The 23659-nt window shown below is 41.7% G+C and overlaps 2 protein-coding genes across 5 annotated transcripts in view; one reads left to right on the top strand and one right to left on the bottom strand.

The window, feature by feature from the left end:
* The window catches only part of SLC20A2 (solute carrier family 20 member 2), a 135499-nt gene extending 131157 nt beyond the window's left edge, over positions 1–4342 (bottom strand). For 2 of the 3 annotated variants that reach the window (XM_043983251.1, XM_043983248.1), the window contains exon 1: positions 3448–3603. The gene's annotated coding sequence lies outside the window, so the exon portion shown is untranslated. Of the gene's footprint in view, positions 1–3447; positions 3604–4201 lie in introns of those variants that run through there. The other variant, XM_043983247.1, reaches the window with a different exon arrangement.
* A 37-nt stretch (positions 4343–4379) lies between these two features.
* On the top strand, positions 4380–23424 carry SMIM19 (small integral membrane protein 19). Of its 2 annotated transcripts, none has more exons than XM_043983253.1 (4): positions 4380–4503; positions 13885–14022; positions 16363–16487; positions 20591–23424. In XM_043983253.1, exons 2-4 carry the CDS (start codon positions 13889–13891, stop codon positions 20653–20655), a joined length of 324 nt encoding a protein of 107 aa, XP_043839188.1. In that variant the 5' UTR covers positions 4380–4503; positions 13885–13888; the 3' UTR covers positions 20656–23424. The 2 variants fall into 2 exon arrangements, with proteins under 2 accessions (XP_043839188.1, XP_043839190.1); XM_043983255.1 differs by lacking the exon at positions 4380–4503 and adding an exon at positions 5270–5499.
* The last annotated feature ends 235 nt before the right edge of the window (positions 23425–23659 follow it).

Raw genomic sequence — 23659 nt, forward strand, 5'->3', positions numbered from 1 at the left:
AGTTTGTAATTAGGAATGAGCGAAATGGATAAATGGATTCTAAGCTAAGCATGTACTGAATGAGAGAATGAGACTTATTATCAGGGTCAAAGTGACTTGGTCTCAGTGACAGGGTACAGAAAGAGGTTAGAGAACTTACAGGCTTGAGGAGACAAACATTCAGCATGACTGAATTTTCATGTGATATATCACAAGTTGAACATTTCCTGGCTTAAAAGCTTCTTTACAGGCATATCTCTGTATTTGTGGACAAGTGCAATATGTGTGACTTAAGAGATTTAAAAACCTATACAATTAAAATGACTAGGTTATCATCTGTAAAATGGAGGGGTGGAGGGGCATGTGGTGCTTGGATTTTGCCCCACATGTAGGAATGGCTCCACTTTCTCATCTACAACCAATAGTCAACAGTTTCAAGAAATTATCAGAGTTAAGAAAAGGCTTTGAAATGCAGATGGTATCAGGGAATGGTCTCAAAGCATAGGATTAATTTTCAAATAATAAATGTGCATTTATTTCTTTTCAATTTTAACAACTGTCTCTTGTCTCTTCCATTCCATCCCATCCCAATCCCTCCCGGCCTTCCAGGGAAGACTTTTAGCAAGCCTAGCTTCTTGTGAATCACAAAACATAGTCTGAATCTTTTCCCTTTCCAGGCATCTATCTACAAGTGAAAGGTAGGCAAGAAAGATCACTTTTCATCAAATACAAACCCTTTTCTCAATCAACAGGGATGTATGTGGCTTAGTGGATAGAATGCTAGAATTGGAGTCAGGAAGATCTGGGTTCAAATCCTGTCTCATCCAATTACTAGCTGTGACTCCCAGGAAAGTCACTTAATTTCTCAGTCTCAGTTTGCACATCTATAAAATGGTTATAATAACATCTACTTCACAGAATTGTTCTGAGGATCAAATAAGATAATATATGTAAAGTGCTTTTAAAATCTCAAAGCAGGGCAGCTAGGTGGTACGGTGGATAAAGCACTGGCCCTGGATTCAGGCAGACCTGAGTTCAAATCCAGCCTCGGACACAGTTACTAAGCTGTGTGACCCTGGGCAAGTCACTTAATCCTCATTGCCCTGAAAACAACAACAACCACCAAAAGTTCTTCAAAGTACAGCATATAAATACTAATTAGCTATTATGTACTAGGTACTATGATAGGGCCTGTGGTTACAAATGCAAAAGTATAACAGTCTCTGTTCTTTAGAGCTTATATTGGGGGGCAGAGGGAGATAAAACATGTTCATAGGAAATATAGGATACATTCTAAATAAATACAACTGAGAGAATCAGGTAATCTCTTGAAGGAGATGGCAGTTGAGTTAAGCCTTAAAGGGAGATAGGGGTTCAGAGGTGGAGGTGAGAAAGGACAGGCGTTCCAGGAATGGGGAACAGACTGCAAAGAAACAGAAAAAGAAGATGGAATGTTTTATACCAGGAATAGCAACTAGGGCAATTTGGCTCAACACACATTTCATGAGAGGAAGTAATATGTTGATGAGGTAGAAATGTCTAAACTTGGCAACTGTTCTGGTTATGGCTGGTGAAGGAAAATGATAAGTCCGGCGAGGACTCTGAGGTTATGAAGGCAGATGACTAGAAGTATGGTGGTGCCGTCAGCATAAATAGGGAAGTTGGGAGGAGGCATGGGTTTGGGGAAAAGATAATGAGTTCTATTTAAGATGTCTATGGGCCATCCAAGTGGCAATATCCAGAAGGTGAGTGGGTTTGTGGGACTGGAGTTCAGCAGAGATATGAGGGCTGGATATGTAGATGTGGAAGTCATCTGCCCAGAAATGATAATTGACTCCATAGGACCTGACGAGTTCATAAAATGAGAAAATGTAAAAGGATAAGACTCAGGATAGACTCCTAGAATAAATGCATTAAAGTGGATCAAGAAAATTGGACTTTCTACTCTCTCTCATCCTCTACTGGAGCTTATGTCATCATTCATCTTCTATCCTCATAAGACACAAACTCCAAACCATACCACTCTCAGAATCTGTAAGTATCAAATCAAAAGTCATTTAAATCAGCTGTCCCTAGATGAATCATTAAACTTCAGTTACCTAGTTGATTTTTAAAGGGATATTAAACCAAATTAAAACAAACGAGGACTTAATGTATAGTAATGAAGCTGAATGTACAGTAAGATACTTAAAGGAAAATTAGAACATCTACAACTCATAGGTACCTAGGATAGGATGTAAATACTATCAGCATACTTTCACATTTTGCATTTCCTGGGCTTTATGTTAAGATAATTATTCTTTATGCCAGCTAATTACATTTAATTAAGAAATTATTTTTGTAGTCCAAAAATAATGCAAGATTTAGATAGAGGCTACCATACCATCTGGCCTAGCCTTTTCTATTATACAATCACACACTGCTCATGGGGTGACCAACTTAATGCAATTAGGCCACTGAATTGTGAGGAGAGTTGAGATGTGGTGGTGTGTTCCTATTTATGAGATTCTAATACCAGGCCCCAAAGATAAAATGTTAATTTATCTAATGAACCCGGGGAAATTAGCATTCCCAAGTATTTAGCATATGCATGAAAGATTAAAGTAGGGAATTAACATTAAGGACTTCCTGATTCCTCAACCTTTGCTCTGACTCTATCCATACATATCATAGTTATTTATAACCAACTCAAATTTATTATGAAATCATTAGAACTGTACCTCATGTGCTATTATACAGAGATACAATGTATAATTTCTTTTTTATTGTTTTTTAACTTACCAAATATGTAGAGGAAACTTGCTACTGCATAGTTTCAAAAATCAGCTCCTCTAGCAACTAATCTATTCAGAATTTGTCTATTACTCCTTCCAACAGTAAACTCAGCATAATTAGCATTCTATTAATGCAGCACTTTACTACCATATTTGCTCAACGCAAGCTATTAGCTTGGGTGAATAGTTATTGGCAAAGTTGCCCCAATCATTTAAATCTTAATACTCCAACATTACTGGTAAAAAACTGAAAATCTGTCACCTGTCCTTAAACTGAGAGCCATAAGCCATCAAAAAACAAAAAACAAACATTTTATCAAAGTACAAAACTTTTCCAACATTTACTTCCACTGCCAATCGCTACACCACAGCCTGCTCCCATATTATTCCCTATTCTCCATCCCAAAGATTAGTAGAGAAGAAACAGGATTGGAAACAGGGGACAAGAAAACGAAAGCCATTTGTTTGGAAAGCAGTAGTGCCCTCGACATTACCAGATAACCACGACTTTTTTTTTTCATCGTCCCCCATCCCGCCTCCTCCCCCCCGAAAAAAGTTAGCATTTTTACTGCTCAATCGTGACAGTCCGACGGACCACGCTCTTTCTCCCACCCACGCGTGGAACACCCTCAAGCCTTCCACCTCTTTTCCCAACCCTAACCTTTCCACTCACACCAGGGGCTCCAGAGCTCACCCTCGAGGGCAGGGCTGGGGCCGCACCAGCTGTCAACCTTTCCTGCCTAGCGCCGGGGAGCCCACTGCGCACGTGGTCCGGTTTAGCTGGGCAGCCGGACCGAGACCGCGCCTGGCCTTGGATCCTCCGCCTACACCCTGGGCGCCGCTTGCTCCCCCTTCCCGCCCCCCCCCCCCCACCTCCCGGGGAGGGGGAGGAGGGCAGAGGGGAGGGCACTGGCAGACTCCGCCCCCCGCCTCGCCTCCCGGGGAAGGGGGTGCCTAGCCCCACCCACTGCCTCGCGCCCTCCATCAGGGCGGGGGCGGGGCTTGAAATCGCTCCCCTCTCCGCCACCCCTCCCCCGGCTCTCAGGCCAAAGAGCGCGTGAGGGGTAGACGAGAGAGAGATTTGGCAGGACCCTCGAGGGGGGAAGTGGGGCGCTGCGAAGAATGGGGGAAGAAACTGCTGGACAGAGGGCGGGGTCGCGGCTCCACCTACCCGCAGAGGAGGACACCCCCCCTAAGGCGGGCCGAAGGGCTCCGCCCGGTCTCGAGAAAGGGGTCCCTACTTCCCCTCCCCTCTTCGAGAGTCCGCGACTGGTGGTGGGGCGGGGGGGGGGGGCCGTGGTCTCTGGCGGACATGCGCACTTTTTGTGAGACCGTTAACTAGGACCCCCTCAGCTCAGGTCCGGGAGGGGGAGAAAAGGGGAGGGGGTCTCGAGAGGGGGCGGGGCAGTGACGCGTTCGACGGGGGAGGGGAACCCGGGTCCACTCACGCGCCCGGAGGCGGCACCAGGGCCGCAGCTTCTGTCCCGGTCAAAAATTGGGAGGAAAAGGAAAACACAAAAACAAAACAAGGAAAAAAAATCTAACGTATAGGCTATAGGCAGATATAGTGATATCAATCTATATCGGGCTTCTCCTCTTCTCCGGAAACAGAAAGGCCGGCAGGAAATGACGACGGCTGGGGTCGGCCGGGGCCGCCAGGTCTAAGCAGTTCCTGTGCGCCGGGTCCCGAGCTAGGGGGAAAGAGGCTGAGAGTGGGACGAGGCGCTGGCCCCGGGGCCGCCTCCCGAGCGTGAGTTGGACTCGTTTCCCTCCCTCGGGCCCCCCCTTACCCCCCCCCCCGCCCTTCTCCTCGCGCGCAGACCGCGTCACCAGCCGCAGTCCCCGCCCCTTTCGCCGGCTCGCCCCGCCTCCTTTTTTCCCGCGGCCTCCCCTTATGCCCCCTGGCTCTTTATCATTGCTCGGTCCCTATCCCCACTCCCTCCCCTTTCCCCTATTCCTTCCTTTCTCCGTCTCTCCCCTTTTCCCTCCTCCCTCCCCTAATACCCACTCACTCTCCTGCTCTCTTTTCCAGTCCCTTTGTCCCGATGCTTCTGCTCCTATATCACTTTTTCCTCCTCTCCTTCCCCCACTCCATCTCCTTCCTTTTCTTTCCTCTCTTCTCACCTGCCTGTTGGGGGGGGGGGAAGGAGGGGGAGGGGGAAACCTGAGTTCAAAATCAGACCTCCTATTCTCCTTATCTGTGACTTTAGACCTAGGTTCCTCACCTCTTAAAATAAATTGGCGCTATGGAAAGAGCTAGGTGGTGCAGTGGATAGAGAGGACCTGGAGTCAGGAAGCCCTGAGTTCAAATTCAGCCAGGGACATTTACTAGTTGAGTAATCATCCTTCCTCTCCCCCGCCCCAGCCTCCACCTCTTTCCCCTGCTTAGGCAAGTCTTTGAGTTTCCCAATTCCTCATTTGTAAAATAAGGATGTTGGATGACCTCTAAGGTACCTCGTAGATCATCTCTGTGATCCTTTCCCTTTCTCTGATCCTCTTCCTTTGTCCCTTTCCTCACTCCCAGACTCTTCCCTTGTGTTCATTTTTCTTCTCTTCACCGTTTCCCTTAGCCCTTCTCTTCATCTTACTTCCTACTTTTTAAGGTGAATTTGTTGGGTGATGAGGGCAGTTTTCTCTTTTTATCTTACTCCTAAAATTCTCCAGGAATCACAGGAAGCAGTGTTTTCCCGATTTCTCTGGTGATAGAAATAGCGATAGTGATTTCAGTGTTACAGAGTATTCCCCGGTAAGGAAATTCCCTTTCTCTCTTGTCACCTTCTGCGCCACTTACACTTTTAAATGGTTACCTAGAGCATTGAGAGGTTAAGTAACACAACCAGAGCCACTTGGGCAAATCTTGCCCAGTTTGTGTCAGAGGTGAGGCTAGCACACAAGTGTTTCCTGGCTTCAAAACCGGCTGTCCTCCCTCAATGATCATACCCTTTAAATTTTAGGGAAAATGTTGAAAAAAATGATTGGCCATTAACCTTTCTAAAGCAAACGGAGAGTTAGAGCCTCACTTTATCCAAATAAAAGATTTCCTGAGTGATTTGATTGTAGAGGAGTTTTTAAAAGTAGCAAGTCAAAATAACTCAAAATAGGTTTCAGTCATTTTTTTTGTTTGGGTTTTTTTGTTTGTTTGTTTTCGTGAGACTTGCCCTGGGTCACACAGCTAGTGTCTTGTTTTGTTTTATTTTTTGCCCTGAGGCAGTGAGGGTTAAGTGACTTGCCCAGCGTCACACAGTAAGTGTTAAGTGTCTGAGGCTGCATTTGAACTCAGGTCCTCCTGAATCCAGGATTAGTGCTTTATGCACTGTACCACCTAGCTTCCCCTTCAGTCATTTATTAATTTATTTATTTGGGCAGGGCAATGAGGGTTAAGTGACTTGCCCAGAGTCACACAGCTAGTAAGTGTCAAGTGTCTGAGGCCAGATTTCAACTCAGCTCCTCCTGAATCCAGGGCCGGTGCTTTTATCCACTGCCATCTAGCTGCCCCCCAGTCATTTATTTTTAAGAGCCCAGGTAATAATACTGATGGGAATTTCCTACCTGGTCCTGCATTGAGAGACATCTTAATTTAGACATTTTCTTCACTTTTTCCTGTTAAAATATACCTTTTAGCTCAGCCTATTTTCTTTACTTTTTGCAAGAATTCAAAGGTCTTACAAATTTGGAGTTGACAGTACAGTCCCTTTAAGCCTGTGTTTGGAGTCCTGAGAGAACAAGAAACAAGGTCATTGAAAAATTTCCTTAGTACATAAGAATCAAGATTAATTGCACATTAGTTATTTCTAGTGCCTTTCTTCTCATAAGCTTGAAGTTCTGTATATCACAAAATATGAAACGTCTGCCTGAAAATTTTGTATGTGTCTAGAGCCCATAATCAGGGGACCAGGATCAAGATTTGGTGGCAGAATCATTTGATTCCCAAGTCAACTTATGTACTCGTCCAAAACCAGAAGTTCCTGACAAAGGTTTTGTTTTGACTACATTGTTTTATGCCATTTTATCCTGACCTGATGACATTTTTACCTGGAGTTAGTTAGATCTGCCTAGCATCTCTGCATCTCATCTCCTTTTTGAAATAACTGCAGTCGGGCAGCTTGGTGGCACAGTGGATAAAGCACTGGCCCTGTATTTAAGAGGACCTGAGTTCAAATCTAGCTTCAGACACTTGACACTTACTAGCTGTGTGACCCTGGGCAAGTCACTTAACTCTCATTGCCCTACCCCCCCAAAAAAAAAAGAGACAGGAGTCCATAATCTTTTTTTTTTTTTTAAAGAAATAACTAGGGAGCGGCTAGGTGGCACAGTGGATAAAACACCGGCCCTGGATTCAGGAGGACCTGAGTTCAAATCCAGCCTCAGACATGTGACACTTACTAGCTGTATGACCCTGGGCAAGTCACTTAACCCCCATTGCCCTGCAAAAAAAAAAAAAAAAAAAAGAACTGCAGTCATTATTGAATCAGTCCTTCACAAAAACAGTTTGTGACAAAGGTCATTTGGCACATCAAATCCCAAATGACATTCTAATCATGACTAGTCTATCAGGAATGTCACTGAAACATTAACTGGCTAGGTGAGTGCCATAGGAACAAATGCCCTTGGACATTTTGCTCCATAACTAGAGTTGAAGGCTATGGTAGCATGCTATAACCACACAACAGTTGCTTGTGTATGTGGCTGGCTCAGCTGGTTGAGGTCAGGGTCCATCCCCATGTAGATCACTTAGTATTATTCTGAACCATGGTCACAGACCCATACTCCTGGCAATTAGTCATCTCATTAATAATGCATGTCATTGTTCACAATGGGGACTATACAAGAATGTGTTTGAGGGCTAGGTTAATGGAGTAGAAAAAGTGCTGGACTGGGAATCAGAAAGCTTAAGTCTGGCTCTGCCACTTTCCAGTTCTTTGACTGAGAATGAATAACTTTTCTGACCCTGTCTCCTCATTTCTCAAATAGAGTTCAAAATACTCATACTACCTGTGTCACAGGGATGGTGTGAGAAAAGTGCTTTATAAAGCACTACGGGGTGATAGAATTTAGAACTAGAAGAAACCTTTGAAATCATCTATTCCAGTCTCTTAATTTTACAGATAAAGAAAAGGGATCAGGTTGTGAGGTCTTGACTTCCCTGAAGTCAGGCCTGCAGTGATAGTACTGCTTCTACCAACTCAGACAGCAAACCCCATTATAACTTAGAAGACAATCTTTGAGTCTCTGTGGCTTGAAATCAGTGCAAATCTTTCATCATAACTGTACTAGAGAGCTGATTCAGAACATGTTCTGCCAATACAGGATGAGTTTTATAAATCAATCACTCAACATTTTAGCACCTACTATGTGCCAGGAACTGTACTAAGTGCTGAGAATACAAAGGAAGGCAAAAGGCCTTGCCCTCAAGGAGTTCACAGTCCAATTGGGGAGGCAGCATGAAAACACCAATGTACAAACAAGATAGAGACAGGATGAAGTGGAGAAAATCATATAGGGAAGGCAATTGCATTAAGAAAGATTGGGAAAGGCATGTAAAAGGTGGGCTGTTAGCTGGGACTTGAAGGAAACCAGAAAGTGGAGATGAGAAGTAAAAGAATTCCAGGCCTGGGCTCAGCCAGTGAAAAGGCACGGAAAATTGGGAGATGGAATGACTTGTTTGACAAACCGCAGAGGCCACTGCTACTGGGTTGAAAAGTATGTGGAGAGGGGCAGCTAGGTGGCTCAGTGGATAGAGCACTGGGCCTGGATTCAGGAGGACCTGAGTTCAAATCCGACCTCAGCCACTTGACACTTACTAGCTGTGTGACCCTGGGCAAATCATTTAACCCTCATTGCCCTGCAAAAAAAAGAAAAGTATGTGGAGGGGAGTAGGGTGTAAGAATACTAGAGAGGTGGGAAGGGGTCGTCAGATTTTGGAGGGTTTGTAAAGCCAAAATCTTCAAGGTAATAGCCACCGGAGTTTATTGAGTACAGGGCATGACATGGTCAGTATGTGCTTTAGGAAGTTCTATTTGACAACTGGATGGAGGATGGAGTAGAGTTGGGAGAAGCTTGAAGCAGGCAGAGTCCCAGCAGGCTACTGCAATAGAGCCTTTTCTCAGTTCTCATCCTTCTTGATCCCTCTGCAGCTTTTGTCTGCTACCTTCTCTTAAATGTCCTCTTCGCTCTTGGCTTCTATAATAGTGCTCTCTTTAGATTTCTTTTCAAGACTGTCATGGAATTCCCTTCCCCAACGTGGGTGTCCTCTGAAGCTTTGTCCAAGGCTCTTCTGTCTACATCCTTTATCTTGGTTGTCATAAGTGCTTTTAAATTCAGTTTTCTTTTCTAGGTCTCAAGGTCTGCCCCTAAATCTCTCCTGAATTCTAGTTCCTCATCTGGAAGTGCTTACTAGACATCTATGTGTGGATATCCCATGTACATCTCAAACAAACTCATCATGTTAAAAACATAACTCATTGTCTTCCTTCTCAAGCCCATCCCTTCAGGAGTTCTAGTTCTGTTCTTCTAGCTGCATTCCTCCTTGACTCTTTCACCTCCAGTATCTAATCAGTTAGTTACCAAGTCTTATTGAGTCTGCCTCCACATCTCTGTCTGTCTCCATCTTTTTAGTCACAAAACCTCCACCATAGTGCCGGCTTCCATCACCTCTTGCCTATACTATTGAATAGCTTCCTAATTTGTCTTCGTGCCTCTGATCTTCCTCCTCTCCAGTCAATCCTTAACACAGCTGTCAGAATCATTTTCCTAAGGCAGAGGTCTGATCATATAATTCCCTTGTTCAAAAGCCTTTTAGTGGCTTCTCAAGTAGAAACTCGTCAGCTTAGCACTCAAGGTTCTTCAGTCTGGGTCCAACCTAACCCATTTTCCCAGGCTTGTTTCTCATATTTCTATCCTAACCCAGCTGGAATACAGTTCCTTGAACTGGACATGTCTTTTCCTGCCTTCATGCTTTAGTACAGGCTGTCGACACCCATGCCTGGAATGCACTCACTTATCATGTCTCTCATCTCAGAATCCTCTCCTTCCTCCAAGGCTCAGTTTAGGCGCCACCTCCTACGTGAAGCCTTTCCTCATTCCCCTAGTTTTAGTTCTCCTTCCTTCTCAGACTATCTTGTATCTACTATCAGTATGAATAGTATGAGAATATAAGCTGTGCCTTGCATATAGTAAATTGAATCAAATGGATGGGAATTTAAGCAGAGCCATAACAATGTATCAGTGAAGTCCTAAACAACTAAAACACTTGACTGCTTATTCCCACTTAAGGCAGATTTTTTTTTTTAGCAAGGCAGTTAAGGTTAAGTGACTTGCCCAGGGTCACACAGCTAGTAAGTGTCAAGTGTCTGAGGCTGGATTTGAACTCAGGTCCTCCTGAATCCAGGCCCCGTGCTTTATCCACTGAGCTACCTAGCTGCCCCCTTAAGGCAATTTTTAAAAAGAAGAAGAAGAAGAAGCAAGCCTCTTTTCCTTCTATTCAGAAGAAAATCCATGGCCAGGCTTGTGAGGATTAAGTAGTTCAACACAGCTGTGTATAACAGCAGGTGACTGCTGCATCTCTAAAGTCCACCTATTTCTATTTAATAATAATGATAATAGTAATAAATTTACATTTATATAGCATTTACTGTGTGCCAGGCATTATGCTAAGCATTTTACAATTATTACCTCATTTGATCCTCAGAGTAACCCTGGGAAATAGATGCAATAATAAAATTATGCCCTTTTTATTAATGAGGAAAATCGAGATAAACAAAGGTTAAGTGACTTGCCCAGGGTCACACCACTAAGGACCTGAGGTCAGATTTGAACTGTCTTCCTGACTCCAGGCCTGGTACTCTATTTTCTTCTGGTTAATTTCCAGAGGACATATCTTCAACACATTAAAATGCAAATTGATTTCAAAGTAAATGCTCACATGCCTAACGCTATAATTTTAGCCAAGTAACCTTTCATCGTACCCACTGTCTTTAAGTTAGTACGGTACATCCCAAAACATTAGCTAAGATTTAAAATGAGAGGCAGTGTGATTTAGTGATAGAAGTGCTAGGCTTGAAGAATTTTGGAGTCTAGAGAAGCCAAGCACATAGTAGTTATATGACCACAGGCAAGTGATTTAATCTAAGCCTCAGTTTTCTCATCTGTAAAAAAAGAAATAATAATAATTATGGTACTTATAGGCTGTGAAGATGAAAGTAGAATGTATGAGAAAAGCTTTGTAAACTCTAAAGTGCTATATAAACATCAACTATTATTAAATGCTCTGTGGCTAAGAATAGGTTTTGAGAAATTTCATTCACACAAGATACAAGCTACAGGCAAGGAAACCAACATAGCACTCAGTAAATACTTTTAAACTCAAAAACCATATTGATGAGTTATACTAGATGGAGCATTTTCAAAACTTAGAAGAAGATTTACAGTATTCATATAGTAGAATAATAGTCCATAAAGTATTTCCATTGCTATAGACAATATAAAGAAAATTGCAAAAGGACTTCTCGGACATTCTAGCTATTCTTCCCAGTACCAAAAAATTAACTGTAGTAGCAGTCATTACCTGTTCAATTTTACCTTTTTTTCTGTTAGTGTTTATAGTATCCAGATAGACTTCCATTAGATACTAGAACTTTTTAAATTATTATTATTATTTTTTTAAGTGAGGCAATTGGGGTTAAGTGACTTGCCCAGGGTCACACAGCTAGTAAGTGTTAAGTGTCTAAGGCCGGATTTGAACTCAGGTACTCCTGACTCCAGGGCCGGTGCTCTATCCACTGCGCCACCTAGCTGCCCCCAGATACTAGAACATTTTATGGAAAAATTTTTATTTTAAACTGTTCAACAACATTCTTCTTTAGGGCAGGAGTTAATTAGCTACTTAATAAAAATTGCCTTAATTTTTCATTTGATTTGGATAAGAGTTGTTAATTGCAGTTTTAGTGTAAAACCATCACATGCCCCTTGAGTAAGGGCATGACAAACTTGAATTCAACATTTATTTAGGCCTGCCATGTATGCATACCCTGTGCTAAGTGTTAGAGGTACAAAAATAAAAAGCAATAGTCTCTAACAGGACGCAGGAACCGAGGGGCAACAGAGAGCACAGTTTTCTGATGTCCTCGTTGCGGCAGGAGCTGCAGCTCCCGTATCAGACTGCACAGCCACACTGTGGCTTGTGGCTCTTCAAGGCGCTGATCCACAGTCGTCCTTGACTGGTGGAAGCCTACTACTAGTCTCTAACAATATAATTTGGGTGTGGAGATAACAGTTATGATAAAAGGTAAAATGTTATGAGAGAAAAGAGGGGTTTAGATAAAGAATTGAGAATTATAAGAGGGGGTAGTTAGGTGGTACAGTGGATGAAGCACTGACCCTGGATTCAGGAGGACCTGAGTTCAAATCTGGCCTCAGACACTTGACACTTACTAGCTGTGTGACCCTGGGCAAGTCACTTAACCCTCATTGCCCCACCAAAAAAAATAAAATAAAATAGGATTTTAAGAAAGGGACAATCACAGGATAATAGAGTTATAGCTGGAAGGGATCCCAGAGGTCATCTTAGTATCATAGGGATGATAACATCAAAATTGGAAGGGCCTCAGAGCTCATCTAGCCCAGGGCTTCTTAAGCTTTTTCCACTTAGGACCCTTTTTCGCCCAAGAAATTTTTACACAACCCGAGTATATAGGTATATAAAATAGGTATACATAACCTTTTACTGTTGCCAAGTTTTCCCAACCCCCACATTCAGTTACGGGATCCCACAGTTTAAGAAGCTTTGATCTAGTAGTCCAAGTCCTTCATTTTACAGATGAAGCCATTGAGGTGTCAGGTAACTAAGTAACTTGTCTGGTGTCATGAAGGCAGTGTCAGACCTGTTAGCCCATGTTGCTTTTTTTGACCACCTAAAGGTCACTGAGGAAAAGTTTCATGAAAGGACTAGGCTCCCATGCTGAACCTTGAAAAAAGAGGAGGATAGGGCCAGCTAGGTGGTGCAGTGGATAGAGTATTGGCCCTGGATTCAGGAGGACCTTTGTTCAAATCTGGCCTCAGACACTTGACACTTACTAGTTGTGTGACCCTGGGCAAGTCACTTAACCCTAATTGCCTCACCAAAAAAAGAAAGAAGAGGAGGATACTTATAGATGGAGATGAGAAGGAAGTGCCTACCAGGCATGGCAGAAGGCCTGTGTGAATGCACAAAGGTGTGAAAGGATAGGATAAGATCTGGAAATTCCCCTTAGTCTAGTTTGGCTCTAGCTGTAAAAATAAGGCTTGAAAGATTGCCTGGAGCCAGATTGTAGAGGAATTTAAATGCCAGACTAAGGAACTTCCATCTAATAGATACTAGTGAGCCCCTGAAGGGTTTTGAGCAGGGGAGTAAATACCTTCTAGGATACAATGATTTCAGCAATATGAATACTCCTACTGAAGCATATCACAAGCTTGTTTAAGTCAAAAATTTCTTCACTTCAGAAGCCAACCTGATCCCCTGGCAACAAGCATAGGATTCTTCACTGGGCCCATGTGTCTTTCCAAATTGGAAAAACTTGATGGCCTTTGAGACTCCAGGGTGACCTCCATGCCCTGATGATCATCCGAGCAGAACTTTATTAGAGAAGATAAATAGCAGATCAGATAAAGAACAAAACTTTTTAATCCCCCTTTTCCAAATGACTTTGGCCCAGAACCCAAAGCTAGATAAACTACCACAAATTTTCTGTCAACATAATGAAGCATGTGGAGGAGAGAGCACTAATCCCTTTAGTACTTAGAAAATTCTCACTGTCATTAAAATCAGTATTGTTAAGACTACCAAATATTGTCAAGGCTGGTATTGTTTTTGTAGCATTGCTTTCTTGGCCTCATAAGCAGAACCCTATTGGTCTGCTCTTTTAAAGTACTCTGCTGCCTTTGTCTTCATTATTGTTCAGATTAAGTTTTGGAAAGTGTGACCATCTCAGTCATCTTCCTTTGGCAACAATTCATCTCAGAGAAGCCTGAACCAGCACCCCTGGGACGAGTCTTTGAAAGTTGAGAATAATAAAAGTTAATTGTAGGGTTTAGTTAAGTGGCCAGGCCTGGCAACTTAGCCATAAGAAAATATAATTTCTTTTTTCTATTATAGTATCATGGCTGGAGGTTATGGAGTGATGGGAGATGATGGCTCTATTGATTACACCGTTCATGAAGCCTGGAATGAGGCCACCAACGTGTACCTGATAGTGATTCTTGTTAGCTTTGGCCTTTTCATGTATGCCAGAAGGTAAGTTTATGAAAATATCAGATTAGATATGAAAATTGGTTGTCATAATAGCTCAAAAATTATATGGGTTATGGCATTTTTCAACTCTTGGTGTAAAAAAGTAATCCGTAATGCCATTCGTTGATAATCACATTGAGTGGGATATGGTGGACTTGAGTCAGTTTAGACTCTGAGACTTATTATTAGATTATTCTGTCCATGTTTAGTCCCATTGCTAATAACAGAATATTGTAGTAATCATGTATCTTGCTTTGCTGAACTTAGTGTTTCCTGTTAGCCATCCCTCCCTCCCTGCTTGCATTCCAAAGCCCCTAGTCTTTGTTATTGTTAGCCATTCTGTTACTATAATACCCCTCTTGCCCCCCTTGTTTTATGACCCTGCAGGAGAGCTATCTCCTGTTAGTGCAGACTCACCCTGACACTACCTCTCCCCTCCTGCATTCCTAAGCCCCAGCTCAAATAAATCTGTCTACCATATCTCCCCTTCTCCCCACCTTCTCCCCGCTCTTACATGGGTAGAGTGTTTTCACCCTTTCCCCCTCCCCTTCCCCCCAACTGTCAGATATAGCTGAGCATGCATCCATACCATGATCATGAGCTGAACACAAATCCTGGGTGAGACAGGATTGGATGTTAGATTGTGAGCTCACCCTGTACACGAGGCCCCACCCCCCCTTCAAAACTTCCTTAAAAACCCAACTCATGAGCTCATTAGTTCGCTCCTCATCTCTTGCATGGGATCGCCCATTCTCATGAGAATGAAATAAATCTGTCTCTGCTTGACTTGATGGTCTCGAATTATTTAGGTAAACTGAGGCAATTGTCCCAAACAACATGAATCTTACTATTGCTTCTGGAAAGGATATGTGACTTGATTGCCCTATCATTCCACTCACCATCCTCTGACTTCCCAGACTAAAATACTCTTCCCTGGCCAGTACACCCTGATATGGATTGTTTTCTTTTCATTAGAATGTAATGTCCTTGATGGTTTAAATATTTTTAATGAATAAATTAAGAAATATTTATTGAGCATTACTATATACTAAGCACTAGTAATAAAATATAAAAGCAATGATATTTCCTACCCTTAAGAAACTTATATTCTATATAGGGGTGTGGTGGCCAGGGAGGGTAATTTTGTTGGCAAGTTAGAGAAATGATAAGTGGAGCCAATCAGATCAAGAAGACCCTAGGCTCAGGAGTTCTAGAGTTGATGGGGTTAAGCCCTTAAGAAGGTAACACGGCTGGTAAAAAGATGACTGGGAGTAAAGTGAAGCATGGTTGGCAATGTCCTAGATATGTGTGTGTATGTATATGCATATGTATATGTATATACACATATACACATACATACATATATATGGCCACATGAGACATTCACCAATAAGGACCTGTATTCTACCACTTAGTTTAATTTCTTCTAGTTCTCTTTCTATCCTAATCTCTCTTGACTTGAATTCTTTTTTTTTTCCCTTAACTTGAATTCAAGAAATCTTGATACTGGGGACTTCTTCCTACTATTGTTCTGCTAAACTGGACTGCTCTCTTTCACCCACAAATTACCTTTTTCCAGATCCACTTTTGCTCACATTATTCCCCTTGTTTCCAACACACAGAATGCTATATGCTTCCTCACCTTCAACTGCTGAAACACCACCCATCCTTTTTACCCCAAATCAAATGCCACCTCCAAGAAATTATGAAATCTTTGTCATTTATTAATGTGAGCCTGGGCCAACCATTTCCTTCACTGAACCCATGTTTTCTCATTGGCAAAATGGAGATAATGATACTTACACTACCTACCTCCCATAGTTGGGGAGAAAGACACTCATAAGCCTGATAATTCTGTAGAGATATGAGTTGTTACAAGGAAGAGAGAATAGGAACAGATTTTGCTTAAATTATAGAATCGAAATTCTTATGTGTATTCATAGAGTCTACCCTTTGTGGAGATATCTGAACCAGAGAAGGGGCCAGAGGAGCGCCCTGTGCTTCTTCCTTTTCACCAATGACGTGGCCCAATCACTTGGTAGAACAAAGAGATTATAATGAAATCGTGTTTAAATATAAAATTATTGGGGCAGCTAGGTGGCGCAGTGGATAGAGCACTGGCCCTGGAGTCAGGAGTACCTGAGTTCAAATCTGGCCTCAGACACTTAACACTTACAAGCTGTGTGACACTGGGCAAGTCACTTAACCCCAATTGCCTCACTAAAATAAATAAATAAATAATTTCTTTTGAGTATGAGGTACAAGATAATAACAAAATATTATATAAACAGACATTCTTTTTTGTCTTTCTTGTTGCTAATTACTTTTCAATGTGTGTTTTAGGAATAAGAGGAAGATCATGAGAATATTCAGTGTGCCTCCCGTGTCAGAAACTTTGACAGAATCCAACTTCTATGACACGATGAGCAAAATCCGTTTAAGGCAACAACTAGAAATGTATTCTATTTGTAAGTATATAAAGTGGGTTCACTTTCAGAGCTCTAGAGTTGCATGTGTTTTTCTGTTTAGATTGTATTTAGCATTAGCACTTGAATAGTTCACATCTTTACATATTGAACACAATAGCTATGTACCTCAAATAACTTGGTTAGAGGAAAATAAGAATTTCTGATGTTTAAGTGGTATATGACATATTCATTTCCTCTGATTTGGAGTAAAGAATGTTCCAAATTAACTGAAGATAAATCTGTATAACTTTGGGGGTTTTTTTGTTGTTGTTTTTTTTCAGGGCAATGAGGGGTGACTTGCCCAGGGCCACACAGCTAGTTAAGTGTCAAGTGTCTGAGGCTGGATTTGAACTCAGGTCTTCCTGAATCCAAGGCCAATGCTTTATCCACCGTGCCACCTAGCTGCCCCATAACTTTGTTTTTTAATAAGGTTGACAGTATAGACATAGATACTTTAATGGATCCACAATCTAATTGGTATTAGAAGCAATGAGATGGTATAATAGAGTTCCAGGCCTGGAATCAGGAAGACCCGAATTCAAATTTGGCCTCAGATACTTACTAGCTATGTGACCCTGGGCTAATCACTTCACTTCTGTCTGTCTTACTTTCTTCCTCAGTAAAATGGGGATAATAATAGCACCTTACCCCGCCCCCAACTGTTGTGAGTCTCAAAGGAGATATTTGTAAAGTACTTAGCAGTGCCTTGTACATAGTGAGCTATTATTATCAATATTATTGTTCTTAGTTTTCCTCCTTCCACTAATAGATTGCAAACTTTTCATGCCTTCTCATCCTTCACTATTCTTGTTCCTATGTCTTTTGTAATACCTCCATAGAAGATCTGCACTCTGCTCTATTTGCCTTCCTCAAGTTCATAGATTTAGAGCTGGAAGGGATTGTAGAGGTCATTGAATCCAACCCTCTCATTCTATAGATGAGGAACCTGAGGAACAGGGTGGTTAATTGACTTGCCCAAGGTCATAGAGCTGGTAAGTGTTTGAGGAAGAATCTTAAGTCATTCTTAAACTCAACATGTCCAAAAACTGAGCTAATTATCTCCCCCCTCAAAACCTACTCTTTTCTAACTTCGTTGTTCCTGTCAAAGGCACTACCATCTTCCCAGTCCCCCAGTCACAATCTAGGTATCCTCCTTGACCCTTCTCTCTCATTCCCCGTATCAGTCTATTGCCAAATTCTGTTGATTCTCCCTTTGTAGCATCTCTCATGTTGGCCCCTTTTCTTCTTTGACACTTCTATCACCCTAGTACAGGCCCTCATCATCTCATGCATGGACTATTCAGTTGCCCTCTGGTTGGTCTCTCTACCTCAAGTCTCTTTTCTGTTATACCCAGTACTGGATATATGATCCAGTATATGCTGAACTCAGCTATCAAAGTGACTTTCCTAAAGCTTTCCTGACTATATCACTGCCCCTTCTGCCCCTGCTATTCAGTAAACTGCAGTGGCTCCCTGTAATCACTAGGATCTAATATAAAATCTTCTGTTTGGTATTCAAAGCCCTTCATAATCCAACCTCCTCCTACCTTTCCAGTCTTTTTTTTTTTTAAGTTAGGCAATTGGGTTAAGTGACTTGCCCAAGGTCACACAGCTAGTGTCAAGTGTCTGAGGCTGGATTTGAACTCAGGTCCTCCTAACTCCAGGGCTGGTGCTCTCTCCACTGCGCCACCTAGCTGCCCCTCTTTCCAGTCTTTTTACACCTTATTTCTCCACTTACTCTGTAACCCAGTGGCCCTGCCCTTCTTGTTGTCCATCACTGAATTGATTAGGGCAGGGTTCTTTGGGTCCTTGTCAGGAAAGGCCACATTTGGCAGTGGGAAAACAGGGCAGCAGTAATACTTTAATAACTGCAATAGGTGTAAGGACTAACAGCAAAGGGAATACAAAGACAAGCAATGAAAAGTGGGGATATAGAGGCAGACAACTCAGAAATGGGGGGGGGCGGGTAATGGGATGGTGAATGGAGGCCAGAAGTGCAAAGAAGAGGAATGGAGAGGAGATGAGTCACTTAAGTAATAGAGGACTAGAGCTGGGAACACTTGGCAGCAAATACTCTTAGGAGACGTGGGAGGCCAGGGGGAAGGAGCTTGAGGTCTCATTTTTATAGGGTTGGGGTTTTTTTGAGGAAACACACCAATTCCTATCTATGGCACCTTGGAGTCAGTTCATTAACACATCCAAATCATCTCAAAGTTATTAGTAAAACTTCAAAGTCATTATCCCAAAGTTATCAACACCTTTTTAATATTCTGTAGGTCTGGAATGTAGCTGGAATTTACAAATCATAGAACCAGAACCTCGACCACAGTGCCCAGACAGTTTCTCCTGATTGGGCACATATTACTAGGATGTGAATTTTGGCTAACGTATGATACAGTTCTCATATTATGCTCCTTTGATCTTAAGGAAGGTTTGGACATGACATCCAGGTCCCCTTTGTAATCTCACTTCCTGCTATTTCCCCTTTTACTGGCTCCTCACAAAACATATGTACTATACTGATTAGGCGAGGGAGTAGAGGTGATCCAGTGGAACAGAATAAGATACAACTTTAACACAATCACCCAAGACATTCCATCTCCCTACTCCATGCCTTTTTACTGGTTGTGCCCCAGGCCTGGAATTCTCACTCTCCTCATCTCCCAGGCAATGTGGAGATTGAATAAATGTTTATTGTGTGCCAAACGCTGTGCTAAATTCTGAGAATACAGAGAGCCAAAAAGAAGAACATTCCCTACACTCCAGGAGCTACCTTCTAAGAGGGAAGACTATATGCAAAAGGGATCTGAAAAGCAAAGGGAAGATGAGGAGGATGGTGCCCAGAGTCTAGAAAGTGAGAACCAGACCCTTGAGGGAAAGATTAGCCAGCTGAGGCCCTTGCCCAAAATAGAGACCCCAGGAGAAACTCACCAGTGGGAGGAAGGGACTGGCAGAGTGGGGGAGATTTCCAGAATGAGATGGGAAAGTCTGAAAAGTCAGAAGCAGAGCCAGGAACACCTCCTGCCTTCCATCAAGTCTCAGCTAAAATCGTACCTTTTGCAAGAAGGCATTTCCAGTCCTCCTTAATATTAGTGCCTTCGCTCTGAGATTACTTTCCATTTACACTGTCTGGACCTTGTTGGAACAAAGGTGTTTGCATGTTGTTTCCCTTGTTGAACTGTGAGCCCCAAGAGGGCTGCGGTTGTTTTTGCCTTTCTAGCCCCAACACTTAGCGAGGTGCCTGGCATATTCTAGACACTTAATAAAGACTTATTGACTTGACTTCTTGACTCAAAGTCTAGCCCCATGTCCACTACATTCAGCTAGCTGCTGATGTTGTTCATCTTCATCTAATCTCAGTGCGCTGAAATTGTCCATCTGTTAGTCTTCCCTTATGACCGCCTATTTCTGGCCATACATGTCCTCAGTGACATTTTTTAATGCCATAGACAAAATCTAAAGTTAATATCTCTTCACACTTCTTATTTAAAGTGTTAGCAAATTCCTCAAAGCATAGACAAAAGGTTATTTTATTTGTATTCACTTACCCTCAGTAGAAGTATTGTAGGAAGAAGAAAACATATAATATGAATACATTTGGGAGGAGAAATAATTTTTATTTATGCTATTAAATATTTAATTAAGAGAACTTTGCTCATATATGCTTTCTGTTTCTTACTAAAAATGTAATCTTAGATATTTAATTTCTATAAGTCTCAATTTTCTTGTCTATAAAATGGGGATAAAGTAGTATACTTCCTATCTATTCTATAGTACTTTTCTGAGGATCAAATTAAATAATGTATTAAAGTCCCTTTATGGTCTTAAAATACCCCATAAATGAGTAATTACTATACTGGATATTAATATCCATTGTGTATTTGAAAATAGATCTCTGGAAATGAGACAGATATAAAGTAGGTTAGCTTTCACTTAGGAAATAGAATTGCATGCTAATTTAATTCAAAACCTTTCCTAATTCCTTGTAGAGAGATTCATTAGTTGAATAGTATTTTAATAATATTAACCAGAATGACCAAGTTGCTTTTATTATTTTAATAATAAATGTCACTAAACTGCTTCTTTTTTTATTTTTTTAACAGCAAGGAAATATGACTATCAGCAGCCACAAAACCAGACTGACAGTGTACAACTATCCCTGGAATGAATGAATGCTTAGCACAAGTTATAGTTTGCTGACAGTTCGGTAGCAGTCAGTTCAGAACTCTTTCTCGCAAAAGCTGAAGAGCATAAATTTATTTGAATTTATGCATAAAACCATGTCACTTTTTAATTATTTTGCCTGTATAGATTATTTCGTTATCTTGTAAATGAAAATGGTACAGCAACTTTAAATATGGGGCAATTTGACATGAGGAATATATTTGAGTAGATACAAGTTTTGTTTAAAAGAGGATACTTGTAGCATGTAGTTTACTTTCCCGTCTTAGGGAAGAAATGGTCAGTCAAGGATGAAAAAGTTATTGTCAGATTCCTGGCAGTTTACCACAGCTAATGTGAAAGAGACCCTACATGTGGAGGAGTGGAAAGAGAGCTGGGTTTGGAAGCAGTTGACCCAAGACCATACCCCGGTGCTGCCACTCAGTGCCTCTGTATCCCTGGGTAAATGACTCAACCTCTCCAGGCCTCTGTTTTCTAAAATATAAATGAGAGAATTGGATCAGGTGAACCCCAGGGGCCTTTCCAGGTCTAAATACTATGACCTCAATCTCATTTCAGACATTTTTTTAATAACTTTAAAAATGGAGAAGAGTTATTAGTTGAGCATTCTGCACTCTCATTTCTAGGACTTCTTTGTTAAGTTTGACCCACCAGCCTTTGCAAATGACTGTCTTTTTTTTTTTTTATGGTTTTACCTTTTCCTAATTTAAAAAGCCTTTTTGTGATTGCTTTTTCCCTTGATTGTATTGCTGTGGTTTATCCCTCCTCCCATTTTTTTTTTTTTACTTCAACTCTCTAGTTGGGAGGGAAAGGGGACAGCCAGAGGAAGAGTGGGTGGGTACTCTGATGAGTCACTGGGGTGAGCTGTGCCTGCCTGGGCCTCTGTGTTTGGGTACTGGCCCCATTACAGCCATTGTGTATTGTTTACACTTTTCAACTATTAGCTTCTTGGAAAAATCTCGTCTATTACATGCTTCACTATATTACAATATTCAAAAGGGTATTTATGGACTATGCATATTTTTTCATGTTTTATTTAATATCAGGCAATTATTTAAATAGAGGATAATTGATTAAAAGGTGGTAAAATTGTAGACGTTTAACTGCCCATTTAGTTAACCAAGATTCAATATCTGAATCGTAGCTATTCTTAATTTTCAAAGACAAAACAAGTAGTGGAAAGAGAGCTGGGTTTGGAAGCAGCTGACCCAAGACCATACCCCATACAAAACAAGTATTATTTATCAACACCTCTACAGATGTAAGAATTGATTCATAATACAGTTTTGAAGATTAAAAACATAAAATCAAGAAAACGCAATTTCCTGTTTTTAAAGTTAAATTACATTGTTCAAAGGGCATTTTGTTGGCTCTGAATTGTCTCACTACATGAAGCAGTTCATTCCAGCCACATAAGTTACTTTCAGTGCCAGTCTATTCTAGTAATTAAAGATTAGCTAAAAATTTATAAACAAAAGCATATAGTTAGGGAAAAGTGGGGAGTGGAGTGCAAGGGGATCAGTGTTCTACAAGGCTTTGTTCTTATGAGAAGTGCCCTCTAGCCCCAAGAAAAGAGCACCAAAGGTCTAGTCCATAGTTTGCCACTGAGACGAAGAGCAAACCACCTAAGGTGACTGAATTTCCTCATTTCCCTTCACTGAAAGGGGGTTGTCACCAAAAACCAGTAGATTATTTTGGTGACAAACCTTGGCAACTAAGGGAGAAGTTTGTAGAGTTGAGATGATGGATGGGGTTCACCCCCACATCTAAATTTTTCTGTTCTTGTTCCCAAGCCAACTCAACACAGCTGGAAGAAGTCATAAATATTTGCTTATTGGGTCCATTACAAATTCAGACCATCCAATTCATGGCTTAACTAGGCCTTCAACCCTGTTTTGCAATCCTTTTATCAATCTCTGACTCATCATACTACTTACAATGGCTGGTGGTTCCAAATATCCTCCTCAGGCCCTTGACTTCACCAGCCCCTTTCAGCTGATGACTTCTACTCAGTTGAGGATTACAATCTATGTGCAAAAATTAGCTAATCGGAACACAGTATTTTTTAGCCAATGGGGTAGGTGATACAGGGACATTTATTCAATTCCTCCCTTATATGGACATAGCTCAGGAGCAGATCGAATTGCGACCAGCCTAGAGTTTCCCTGAATCATGTGATTTTATTTGTTGGGAGTTGGGGGGGGGGGGGGCGGTAAGAAGCAGACCGGATTGAGAGAAGACCAAACCTCATTTCCTCATACCTTCACTCACCCATAATGAAATTTTTTTCAGCCAAAGTAAATTCCTAGCCATTCTAGATCTCATCTGGCTGTCACCCACCTCTGCTCTTTAATGCAGGCTGTCCGTCATCATTGGAATGCACTCCCTCTTCATTTCTGCCTTTAAAATACTTATCTTCCTCCAACATCCATTTTGAGTATCTTTGATAAAGCCTTCTCTGACCCTCCTACAAACGCATTAAATCTGTCCACTAGCATTTATTAAGCACGTAATACATGTTAGGCACCATCCTAGGTACTGGGCATACACAGCAAAAAAGCCTCTGTCTTCAAGGAGCTTACACTCTATCCAATACAACAGTGGGGGGGGGGGGGAGGGGAGGGGGTGGTGGTAGGTACTATAAGCTTTGGGGAATCCGATAAGGTGGTGCCTGAGCTGATTCTTGAAGGAAACGAGGATTCTAACAAGAGTGGGCATAAGGAAGTACATTCCAGGCATGGGAGTCAGCCAATAAGAGGCAAGGAGACAGAAGATGAAGTGTTAGGAATGAGGAACAATAGGACTAATTTGCCTAGGCCATTCTTGTAAAGGGAATATAATAAATAATATAATAAAGCTGGAGAGGTAGATGAGAATCAAATTGTAAAAGACTTTTAATACCTCAAACCAATGAAATAAATCTCAAATTTTCTTCCAGCATTTGTTCTGTTCTATTTCCCCTATTTTGCCTGTTACCTTATATTAGACTT

Source organism: Dromiciops gliroides, chromosome 2, assembly GCF_019393635.1.
Source record: "Dromiciops gliroides isolate mDroGli1 chromosome 2, mDroGli1.pri, whole genome shotgun sequence".
NCBI lineage: Eukaryota > Metazoa > Chordata > Mammalia > Microbiotheria > Microbiotheriidae > Dromiciops > Dromiciops gliroides.